Source organism: Leopardus geoffroyi, chromosome D4 (genome assembly GCF_018350155.1).
Source record: "Leopardus geoffroyi isolate Oge1 chromosome D4, O.geoffroyi_Oge1_pat1.0, whole genome shotgun sequence".
In the NCBI taxonomy this organism is placed as follows: domain Eukaryota; kingdom Metazoa; phylum Chordata; class Mammalia; order Carnivora; family Felidae; genus Leopardus; species Leopardus geoffroyi.
The window spans coordinates 87,164,393-87,176,577 of record NC_059342.1 but is presented as its reverse complement, the minus strand read 5'-3'; the positions used below and the strand labels follow the sequence as shown (position 1 = coordinate 87,176,577).

Here is a 12,185-nt window from a genome sequence, read left to right as displayed (position 1 = left end):
AAAGATAAAGGTAATAGTAAGATGACCCCTTTGTCTCTAGAGATCCAAGCTGTCTCTAAAAGAATAAGGTTCTTTGGGGAAAGGGGAAGGAGAGGCACATCTTTGGGTTGGTGCAGAACAAAACAGGCATGGCCAAGACCTGGCAGATCTTAGCACCTGAATCCACTTGGATTTGCTCTAAGCAGGGGAGATTATTTTAAGGAAACTGAAGAAGAAAACCAGGAGGAAAGCAGCAGCAAGACAGCGAGAGAGAGAGAGAGAGAGAGAGAGAGAGAGAGAGAGAGAAGGGAGAAGGCACATACACAGTAGTGTGGACCAGCCCAGCAATGAGAAAACTCAATTTTCTGGTCGAAATCAAGGAAGCCCAGAGGGACAGACGGGCAGACACGGGACTGGATGGCGGAAGAAAGCAAGGAAGGGGAGCAGTACCGCTTCGATCTCTTTGTTCATCTCATCTTTAAGGATCTTGTTCTCTTTGTCACAGCGTTCTAGCTGGGCGGCCACTTCATCAGCCTCCAGTCTGGTCTTCATCACCTAGGAGCCACCAAAGCATTGGGCCGAGTATCAGTGAAAAACACCTTTCCACCCGACCCCTCCTGGGAGAGGCCTCCTGGCTGACCTCGCGGCAGACCACCTACCTGACTCTTATAGTTGTCGATCATCCCTTCATAGTTCTTAACCGACGCCTTCAGCTGCTGCACCTCGATGTGCGCCTGATTGAGCTTGTCCTCCATCGGGGCGAAACTAGCCTAGAAGGGGTGCCTACTGAGCAACCCGCAGGAAGCTTCCCAGAGCAGACAGCCATCCCACCCTCACCTCCCACTGCAAGTGGCCAGCCGGGGGAAGCCCTGACGCCTCACACCCACACCCGAAGTCAAGGTGTGCCAGGGCAACTCAAGTGAAGAAAGAACTTGACCATTGAGCGATGGGGGGCCTAGGGGCACCGACCTCCCACACAATCAAAAATGCACATAGAACTTTTGACTCCCCCGAAACTTAACTATTTCTAGTAACCTACTGTTGACCGGAAGACTTCCCAATAACACATAGAGTCAATTAATACCTATTCTGTATGCTAGATGTCTTAGATACTGTACTCTTACAATAAAGTGAGCTAGAGCAAAGAAAATGTTGGGAAAATCATAAGGAAAATACACATATAGTCCTGAACTGTATTTATCCAAAAAAAAAATCCGCAAATAAATGGACCCATGCAGTTCAAGGGTCAAGTGTAGATGCAAGTAAGCGACCCCTGTGTTTTCTTGTTCTTATTACAAAAGCAATACATAATTGTTAAAGACTATGGAGGTAAGACCAAGGAAAACTAATTGTGATGCATGATGATTGCACCAAGGGATGCCTTGATTTATGGCTTTTTGTCAGTAGCTGAGTACTTTTTTTTTTTTCAGCAAGAATGGGATTATATTGTACTTACTGCTTTGCAACATGCTTTTGCAAGTAACAACGATGTTATACCCACTTCTCAAGTCAACAAATGTCCTCCTACAGCCTAAATGTTCACCTCAGTAGATGGAACAAAAGAAATCATTGTATCTCAATACAGTAAAACAATATGCAGTCGCTGAAAGAGATAAAGCTAAAAAACAAAACAAAACGAAACCCAAACCTGACCTAAAAAGATATCCGTGAAGTATGGTTGAATGAGAAGCAGGCTGCAGAATAATGGGTATGTATGTGTTTGAATGTCTATATTAGTATTGGGGGAAAACAACTGGAAAAATACCTATGTATAGTTAAGGAAGAACAAGACTTCCACGTCACATTTGTGCACTGTGTTAAATTTCCACTGTGAACTTTGTAATCATCATCTAAGACAACAGACTCCTAAAAACATTATTTTGAATGGCCACACTGTGTTACGCTTCACAGACACACATACTGTAACCAACCCCCTAACCACTTGTTAGGCTTGGAGGCTGACTTTCATTTCCCCAGCAACCGCCCCTCCCCACCGAGTGGCTCCAGTGGGAAAGGCTGACGGTACCAAGTGTCCCCGAGGAGTCACGGAGCAATTCTTCCCTTTCACACATCCCTGACGGGAAGGTGAATTTGTACAACTGTCTTATTCTGTGGTGACTTCTACCAAAGCCGAATTTATGCTCACTATCTGATGACCCGGCAACTCTACCTCAAGGTAGAATTTAATTTACAAATTCTGGGTGGCTCAGTCGGTTAAGCATCCGACTTCGGCTCAGGTCACCGTCTCACTGTTGGTGGTTTGAGCCCCGTATCAGGCTCTGTGCCTGATATCGGGCTCTCTCTGCCCCTCCCCTGCTCGTTGGCTCTGTCTCGCTCAAAACATGAATAAACGTTAAAAAAAAAATTAAAAAAAAAAATACACCAAACAGGTGCACCCAAAGGTACACGAAGATATCCACTGACAGTAGAATGGATAGATCTACTGTGGTGTGGTCGTGCAACAGCAGAGCGGACAGCATTAAGAATGAGACCTGTCACACGGCATGGATTGCTCGCAACCATAATGCTGTATGAAAGCCAGGCACAAAATTCAAAACCAGGCTAGCTAACCTGTGGTGACTGAAGTCAGGATAACGGTCACCTTCACAGGGGGGCTTATAAGCAGGTGAGGTCACTGGGGTGCTAAATAAGGTTTGGGTCAAGGTGACTGATGGACAAAAATGTGTTCACTTCATGAAAATTCTAGAATGTGTGTACCTTGCCATATGTCATACTTCTTTTAAAATCAATCTGAACAAATAAACCAGTAAAAAAAAAAAAAAAAAAAATTAATCTAGGGTGCCTGGCTGGCTCAGTCGGTTAAGTATGTGACTCTTGATCTCAGGTTTGTGAGTTCAAGCCCCAAGTTGGGTGTAGAAATTACATAAAAATACGGGGTGCCTGGGTGACTCAGTCAGTTAAGCGTCCCACTCTCGGTTTTGGCTCACGTTATGAGTTCAGGTTTCGTGAGTTCGAGCCCCACATCGGGCTCTGTGCTGATGGCGCAGAGCCTGCTTGGGATTCTCTCTCTTCTTCCTCTCTCTCTGACCCTTCCCCACTCACTCTGTCTCTCTCTAAACAAATACACTTAAAAAAATTCTTTTAGGGGCGCCTGGGTGGCGCAGTCGGTTAAGCGTCCGACTTCAGCCAGGTCACGATCTCGCGGTCCGTGAGTTCGAGCCCCGCGTCGGGCTCTGGGCTGATGGCTCAGAGCCTGGAGCCTGTTTCCGATTCTGTGTCTCCCTCTCTCTCTGCCCCTCCCCCGTTCATGCTCTGTCTCTCTCTGTCCCCCAAAAAAAAAAATAAAAATAAACGTTGAAAAAAAAAAAATTAAATAAAAAAAAAAAAAAATTCTTTTAAAAAAGAAATTACATAAAAACAAAATATTTTAAAAAATAAATAAACAAGCCCACATGTTATTGTCCAGATCAATTAATAGGATCCAACCTGGCTCTGAAATATGAACCTTGGTTCAGGTGCCTCTCGTCCCTGCTGTGCTGGGTGTATAGCAAGTGGTTAAAAGCCGAAACTCCAGAACAAGAATCGGCTTCAAATCCGAACTCCAACACTTCCAAGGGCAAAATCTGGGCAACAAACCTGACCCCTCTCGAAGCCTGCTTCTTTATTCTATAAAGCAGAGACGACCACCCTATTATCAGGAGGTTAAAGGGAGAGTGGATACACATGAAGGGGCCAGCAGCCCCCCAGGTGTCAGTGTCCTCCTCCGATGGCTGAGTGTGCGTGTTAAGTGTCTCACATGCATTGCCACATTCTCACCAGGCACCCTTTCCTCCTGCTAAGGAAACCTCGGGGACAAAAGATGAACCGTCTAACCCGGGGCCTGTACTAGCAAGAGGTGGTCAGGACTTGAATCCAGGCCCGACTCCGGCGCACACCCTCCTAATCAGGCTCCTGCCTCCAGGCCCCCTGAAGAACCCCGGGTCATCCTTGGGGCCCCATCGAGAGTACCCCACCAGCAGCGCCACTGTCCTCCACCCATGGTGCCAGCCCGCTCTCACGACAGACCTTCAGCCTCTCGTTCTCTAGCTTGAATGCAGAATACTCAGCAGTCTGCCGGTGTAGTCTCTCCACCAGGCTGTCCCGGTCTTCCCGCATCTTCTCCTCCAATGTTTGTTGTTGGTTTACAAGATCTGTCACCCGGCTGGGAGGTCGCAGAGTGAAAGCAGACAAAGAGAAGCAATTGCATGGGTTCTGAGGAGCCAGGTCTTTGTGTGGCGTGGGCCCAAGGGTTCCTCCCCAGCCAGTCCCATCTCTGTGCCCTGTCTGCCACTGTGGCGTTCCCATGTACCCCACCTCTTCTGACAGCCTTCAGATTGGTCTCCCGTTCCACCCCCTCCAAAAGCCTTCTGTGTCCTGATCCTCCCATGAGGCCAAGATACTCCCTAAAGACAAGAACCAGAGACGGGGTCGCTTCCCAGCTCTCCAGGGCACCCCCTGGATCTCAGTCCAGCAGGTCTTAAAGTCAGGACAGAACTCCGAGCCTGGGTGGTCAGGGACACCCCCAGACATTACACTTCCTTGTTCACAGGTGTGAACACTCACCTAGCACGGGTGGGGACTGCAGTGAATGTATACGGCACGATGGGAGAGAAGCCAACTGCCCCTGCCCTCGCTCCCTCCCCCTTCCCCTCCATCACTCATCAGGGCTATAATCCAGTAACGGAGGACTGTGGCCTCACAGGAGCATTCGGTCTCACAGACCCAATACAGAACCTTTACACGGTATGTGCTCTCAGTAATGATCAATTACAGTTCATTCGGCAAATATTTGCTAAGCACAGACTAGGCCCAAGCAAACATATCCCGTTGTTTTACCCGGCAATCTCCTCCTCAGCCTTAAAAACCCAGTTCCGGGATGCCTGGGTGGTCAGTTGGTTGTGTCCAACTTCAGCTCAGGTCATGATCTCACAGTTTGTGAGTTCGAGCCCCACACCAAGCTCTGTACTGACAGCTCGGATTCTGCTCTGGATTCTGTGTCTCCCTCTTTCTCTGCCCCTCCCATCCTCCCTCCCTCTCTCTTTCTCCCTCTCCCTCTCTCTCTCTCTCTCTCTGTCTCTCAAAAATAAATAAAAACATTAAAAAAATCCAAAAAACCCAGTTCAGACTTCCCTTTCTCAGGGCATCTCTTCCCCAATGCCTCTCATCTGTATCACGTGTCCTTCTACCTTCACTATCTGTAGATAATGAGTAGATGCTCAATAAATATTTTTCAAACGAACGAACACATGAATATAGGTGACACTGAGGACGTTTGAATGGTCACTGGTGCCTAGTGGCGAGAAAAGTGTGAGTTCAGTCCCCGGCAACTTTAGGCCATTTTGGCCTCCTACTCTGACCTTCTGAGGACTGGGCAACACAGCTGCCGTTACTGGGCAGACGATAGAGAGAAGACATGATCCACCCACCCCCACCCCCGGGAATGAGGACACCAGTGTGCACGCCCAGTTCCCACGCTGTGCACACTGGGACCCAGCTCAGCCCGGGGACCGGCAACAGACTTAGCCCTGTGTGAGCAGAGAGTTCTGGCCCCTCCACGGCCCCCACCTGGGCCGCCACACCTCAGCCCAGTGCGGCCCCTGACTGACAACACTACATGGCAGCCGCGAGGGTGCTGGGGCCCCTCTCAGGCTGCCAGGCTCCTTCCACCCGTCTGCCTGCTTCCCTCATCAGCCCATGCACCGTCGCCTAAACGCACGTACTCATTCAGGACGATAATTTCCAGCTCCAGGTCTCCCTTGTCTTTCACAACTTGATTGTAGCGGCTCCTCCATGATTCCAGAGTGGATAAAGCTTCAGCGACATAAAGATCCTGGCAACATGGGACAACAGGGCCCGTCAGCCTGGGGTCAGCGCTGAAGCCGAGGCAGCTGGGGGCTGGGCTCACCCTGGACGACTCTTCACCCCTGCAGTCCCTTTGCAGAGAGCACCCAGGGTGATTACGTGAGCCCAGCGGCAGCTTCTCGATTTCTAGCCGTCACATGCGCCCTACTCGCAAATCCTTCCTCAACCATCATTCCCACCCACAAAACTGACATAGGCTAAACCCCCCTCTAATCTCTCGTCTCCAGCCAGCCAGCCAGCCAGCCACCCCACTTTCATCCTTTTACCCATTTACTCACCCACTGCCCCCCACCCCCCGCCCCCGGCTCATTCACCCTTCCACTATCACCATCCCTCTGCACCCCCACCGCCTGCCGCCACCCCGGCCGCCCTCAGGGAAGGCCTGCCACCTTGTCAGCAAGTTGCACATGCAGCTGCTCAGCATATTCCTCACTCTTCTCAGCTCGTTCCTTCTGGGCTCGGATGGCCTTCTTTAAGGTTTCTTTGTCCCGGTCTCCCTTTTGCTTTAATTCCTTCAGTTGCTCCATGATGGCCTCCACTTCTGCCTTGTGCTGGTTCCCACTGCGCTCCAGGTTCTGGGAAGAAAGGGCCAGGAAGGGTCGGGGGAGTGGGCCGGGGGCAGGAAGAGACAAGAAAGGCAGAGACGAGGAAAGGGGACCAGCGAAGAGAGGGGATGGGGGACAGGGAAAAAGAAAATGGGTCACCAACTGCGTGGGGCCTTAGGGCTCTCTAAATGCAGGCCAGGGATGAGGGCCATTCCCAGCTCTCCGTGGCACCTCTCTGGGTCACTGAACCCATCGGGTCTTAATGTTAGGACAGAACTCTTCCTTCAGCTCCCAGTGCTGTGGTCAGAAGGATCTCTCACTCACTCAGCAGAGCTACGACCTCAGAGGGTCCCTAGCTCACACAGGCAAGCAGCAACTGAGACCGTTCCTTCCCCTGGGGTAGTTAAAAGACCCAAGGACCTAAGGGATTAAGTGACTGGCTCAGGGTCACGGCACCAAACCCGGTCACTCCTGGGAAGGGCACCCAAGGCCTCCGGGGTCCACTGCTCTTGCCACTGTTCCAGAGTCTCTCTGAAGCAGAAGTGCCTTGGCAGCAAGTGCCCCATAAACCATTGAGGCAAAGCCTTACTGAGTGTGGCTCACCGCCCTGGGACTGCCATGTCCCGGCCCCTCCTTTCCCACCCGTGGGGCCAGCGGGTACCTTGATCTGCATGCACAGGCGACTGTTCTCTGCCTCTTTGCACCGGAGCTGGGCCTGCAAATGCCCCCGCATAGACTCCATGGATTTAGAAAGCTCGGACGCTGTCTTTGCTTGAGCCTTTGGAGAGAGAGAGAAAGTGGCAGAGCCAGCATTTGAACCCAGATCTCCAATTCCAGAGTGCATTCTCCCCACGAAACTCTACTGGCTCATAAGGAGGAGCAACTGTCAGGGATGGTACCTTCTCACATTGTATCTCCTGGAGAAGTTCTTCTACTTCCTTGTCCTTGTCTTGCAGTAGTAATAGCAGGCGCTGGAGAGAACACACACTGTCATGAGCTCCCTGGGAAGAGCAAGGGAGTCAGGCCCAGGGGGGACAGCCACTCCTGTGAGTGCCTGGGCAATAAGGCCCAAGATCCCGACTGTACCTGCCCATGTCACAGAGACCCTGGCAGGAAGCATCCAATATCTGTATTGAACGTTCAAGACAACAAATACGTATCGATCTTGCAATTTAAGATAAAGTAAAGTTAGGGGCGCCTGGGTGGCTCAGTTGGTTAAGTGTCTAACTCTTGATTTCGGCTCAGATCATGATCTCACAGGTCGTGAGTTCAAGCCCCGTATCAGGCTCCATGCCAGGCATTCTTTCTCTCCCTTTCCCTTGGCTCCTCCCCTGCTCACGCTCTCTCTCTCAAAAAAAATTAAATTAAATTAAATTAAATAATATTAGTCATGGGAAACAATGAAAACAAAACAAAATGCTAAATTAGAATCCCCATAATCCCCCAGGCAAAGAGAACCACTGTTAAAACACATTAAGAAGTCTTGGGGTGTCTGACTGGCTCAGTTGCGCATCAGACCTCAGCTCAGGTCATGATCTCACGATTCGTGAGTTCGAGCCTGCGTCGGGCTCTGTGCTGACAGCTCGGAGCCTGGAGCCTGCTTCTGATTCTGCGTCTCCCTCTCTCTCTCTGCCCCTCCCCTGCTCATGCTCTGTCTCCCTGTCTCTCAAAAATAATAAACATTAAAAAAAATTTGTTAAAAAAAAACACATTAAGAAGTCTCATGCAAAAATGTTCCTACAACATTTACCATAATGTGATTAAATCTTCTACACCTTTTGAAACAGCAAGTTAAAGTTTCAATTTACTGATGTATCATAATTTGGTTCCTGGGCTCTCAAGCTGGAGATGCAGATTTAGGCGTTATCCCCTTCATGCTGAATCCCCGACTGTCACCTTCTGAAAGGCCTCGGGGGCCGAGCGCCCAACCTTGGGAAAGGTGGCTTTCATCTTCCTTCTCCCTTGGGAGACTCGTGTGGGCATTAATACCTCAAATACTCCAAAAGGTCTTGGGAGTTAACATGGTGAATTTTTTGTGCAGGCCTGCCAGCAGTTTCCCGATTTATGTGACCACAGATCACTCCCTGCTTTTGTTTCTGGCACCCAATAACATCGTCGAGGAACTTAGGGTTCCATGGACCAGCCTTTGGAGCGTGCTTCCTTGGGAGAGATTCCCAGAACTGGAATTGTTGAACCAAAAAGTCTACCTTTGGATGGCTTTTAATCCATAATGCAAATAAGGAAATTCAAGTAACAGACTGATGGTTAGTAACTCCATCAGCACGAGCAGCATCCCTCAGGTTGGGTGTTCAGCTTGGTGGTTTCAAGCTTACAAGTGATCAACTAGACAAGCCCAGTGGAGCAGGCAAGGCAGGGGACATCAGCCCATTTTACAGATCAGGAAACTAAGACCCAAAGAAATGTCAGAGCGAGGCTGCCCGTGTCCCTCCAGCCCCTCTGCGCACTGTCGCCTAAAACCCACTAGATCCGCCAGGGGGCGCTGTGTTACCGCTTTCTCTGAGTCCGCCTCCGCCAGCCTTTTGAGTAGTGCTCCTTGTTGCTCCATTAGCCTTTCGGAATCCTTCAAGGGAAGGCACACAGGTCGTTAAGCAATGAACCCAGATGCCTACATCCTATGGATTCTTTCCCTTTTCCAAAACTTACATTTTCCAATTATAGGAATCATAAATAGATTGCAACCTCATTATAAAATAATCACCCTCATCCACCTCCAAACCCCACCCCATTGTTACTAGTTTGATGAGTGTCCTGCCTATCCTTTCTCTACGCATTTATATATAGCTACACCTAGAGAAATGTTATCTTTTGGGGGGTTGGGATGCGAAGGGACTTATGAGTGATTTGACCCAAATGATAGCATACTGTATTTTTATGCTACAACTTGGTTTTTTATAAAGAGCTTGAGGGATGCCTGGCTGGCTCAGTGGGTGGGGTGTGCAACTCAATCTTGGGATTGTGAATCTGAGCCCCATGTTGGATGTAGAAATTATTTAAAAATTTAGGGGCGCCTGGGTGGCGCAGTCGGTTAGGCGTCCGACTTCAGCCAGGTCACAATCTCGCGGTCCGTGAGTTCGAGCCCCGCGTCGGGCTCTGGGCTGATGGCTCAGAGCCTGGAGCTTGTTTCCGATTCTGTGTCTCCCTCTCTCTCTGACCCTCCCCCGTTCATGCTCTCTCTCTGTCCCAAAAATAAATAAATGTTGAAAAAAAAATTAAAAAAAAAAAAAAAAAAGAAATTATTTAAAAATTTAAAAATCTTAAAAAAAAAAAACAACCAACAGCTTTATTGAGCTGAAAATTCAGATACCATACCCATTTAAAAAGCACAATTTAGGGGCACAATTTAGGGGCTCAATCAGTTAAGCTTCCAACTCAGGTCATGATCTCGTGATTTGTGGGTTCGAGCCCTGCATCAGGCTCTGTGCTGATAGCTCAAAGCCTGGGGCCTGCTTCAGATTCTGTGTTTCCCTCTCCCTCTGTCCCTCTCCTGCTTGAGCTCTCTCTCTTTTCTCGCAAAAGTAAATAAATAAACATTTTTAAATAAATAAATAAAATGCACAATTCAATGTTTTTTTGCACTTTCCATTATTAATTTTTTAAATTGTGGTAACATATCGCTAACATAAACCATGCCATTTTACATTTGGTTAAGTGTAAAATCCAGTGGCATATATAGTATATCCAAATATCGTGCAACCACCACAACTCTCTAGTTCCAGAACATTTACATCATCGCAACCGAAAGACCTGTTAAAACACCCTCCTTTCCCTCCTCCCCTAGCCCCCTGCAGCCACTAATCGGCCTTCTTTCTCCAACAGGCCACTGTATTTTTAACCTCTCCCCTTGCACAGCCTCTGGGCAAGGAAGCTGTTCCCAGGTTGCATAAATGCAAACACTGTAGCAATGTACTGTGCTGGGCCAGACGTGTACAAAGTGTCTCTCTCTAGGGTGGAGAGAGGCGGCATGCCTGGGCCAGAAGGTCTGTGATCTGAGGCAGCTGAAATGACCTACAAAATGCCTGCACGGATTTGCATGGCCATGGGCAGGAGGAGGGCCCTGGGTGGCGGCCAGTCTTTCCAGCAGACTCCTGCTGCTTTAGCTTGCATTTCCCCCATCACTCGTAAGTTTATCAGCCACGGAGCTCCCTCTTCTTCCCCGACTGCCTGCTCACACCCTTGCCCATCTCTCCCAAACAGGCCGTGTCTGAGAACCATCTCTACTCTTCCGTAGAAGGGGGCCCAGCTCGCCTTCCCTTTTCCTCTCAGGCTCACAGGTCCCCTTCACAAGCCATGGCAGGGCTGGGAGTGGAGAGAGGCCAGCATCATGGTTTCTCCAGCAACAGGAAGAGGCAAAGAACACGGGATGAAAGTTAAGGCCTGCAGCTCCTCTCACTGTCCTTTACGCCGTGTCCTCCGAGCCTCCAGGGGGACACTACACAAACGAACACACAACTCTCACCAAATCCCCCATTCTAAGGAGCCATGGACTATGACCACCGCCATTTTAGAGAGGAGGAGATCGAGGCTGGGAGAAGTGAGGTGAGCTGCACGACATCACACAGCTGGAAATGGCAGCGGTGGGCCCTAAGCCAACCGACCCCACAGCCAGAGCAAATTCTCATCCACTGAGCATCCCGAGGAAGCACAGAGATGGGGGGTACCGTCCCAAGAGCCATGGGGGCAGGGGGAGAGGAGAGCCCAGACTGAACCGAGAGTAGCCGCTGTGGGTGGGAGTCCAGATTAGCTGACCCTTCATCTCCAACGAGAGATTCTGGGATTCTAGGACAGTAGAAGCTAATGGGTCAAAAAGGAGACAAATTGAGTAGGAAGAGGTTTGTCTGGAGGCCCCAGTCCCAGGACAAACAGCAGCAGCCCCTACCACACCAAACAGCTATCATGTGCCAGGCAGTATGCCAATCCCCCATCCATGTCCTCACGTGATACCACGTGGAAGATGCTATTCCCATTTCGCAGGTGGGAAAACTGAGGCCCAGAGAGGTTAAAAATTGTCCAGCCAGGAACACCTGGTTGGTTCAGTTGGTTAAGCCTCGAACTCTTGACCTCAGCTCAGGTCATGATCTCACGGTTTGTGAGTTCAAGCCCTCTGTCAGACTCTGCGCTGACAGCACAGAGCCTGCTTGGAATTCTGTCTCTCCCTCCCTCTGCCCCTCCCTCCCCCTCTCTCTTTCTGTGTCTCCTCTCTCAAAATTAAAAAAAAAAAAAAAACAAGCAGTTAAAAAAATTGCCCACCCAAGCATATTGAGCCAGGCATTAAACAGGTAAGAGAGTAATTTAGCTATAACTAATAAAACCGATAGAAATATATTCTAGAAACTCTCAAATACACCAGGATAGTATACATGAATGCCCCAAATAACAGTGCTTATTTAATAGCAAACAACTGAAAATACACCTCCATCAACAGAAGAAAGGATAAGTTGTGGAGTAGTCATAAAATGGAATATAGTGAAAATTAACTATCTTAGGTCTCAGGGACAAAACCGGATGAATCTTATAAAAATATCGAGTGAAGGGGTGCCTAGGTGGCTCAGTTGGTTAAGCGTCCAACGCTTGATTTTGGCTCAGGTCATGATCTCATGGTTCGTGAGTTCAAGCCCCACATCGGGCTCTGGGCTGACAGTGCAGAGCCTGCTTGGGATTCCCTCTCTCCCTCTCTCTGCCCCTCCCCCATTCTCTCGCACATGCTCGCGTGCGCTCTCTCTCTCTCTCTCTCTCCCCCCCTCAAAAATAAATAACATTAAAAAATATTTTTTGAGTGAA

The 12,185-nt window shown here is 49.3% G+C and overlaps 1 protein-coding gene across 13 annotated transcripts in view; it reads right to left on the bottom strand.

Moving 5' to 3' along the window:
• ODF2 (outer dense fiber of sperm tails 2) overlaps positions 1-12,185 on the bottom strand; it is a 35,581-nt gene that overhangs the window by 7,151 nt on the left and 16,245 nt on the right. For all 13 annotated transcript variants that reach the window (XM_045467562.1, XM_045467568.1, XM_045467558.1 and 10 more), the window contains 8 exons: positions 8,896-8,967; positions 7,286-7,357; positions 7,048-7,164; positions 6,231-6,416; positions 5,700-5,809; positions 4,006-4,141; positions 639-749; positions 430-534 (listed from right to left, as the gene is read on the bottom strand). In XM_045467562.1, coding sequence (XP_045323518.1) covers positions 430-534; positions 639-749; positions 4,006-4,141; positions 5,700-5,809; positions 6,231-6,416; positions 7,048-7,164; positions 7,286-7,357; positions 8,896-8,967 — 909 coding nt within the window. The remainder of the gene's footprint in view (positions 1-429; positions 535-638; positions 750-4,005; positions 4,142-5,699; positions 5,810-6,230; positions 6,417-7,047; positions 7,165-7,285; positions 7,358-8,895; positions 8,968-12,185) is intronic.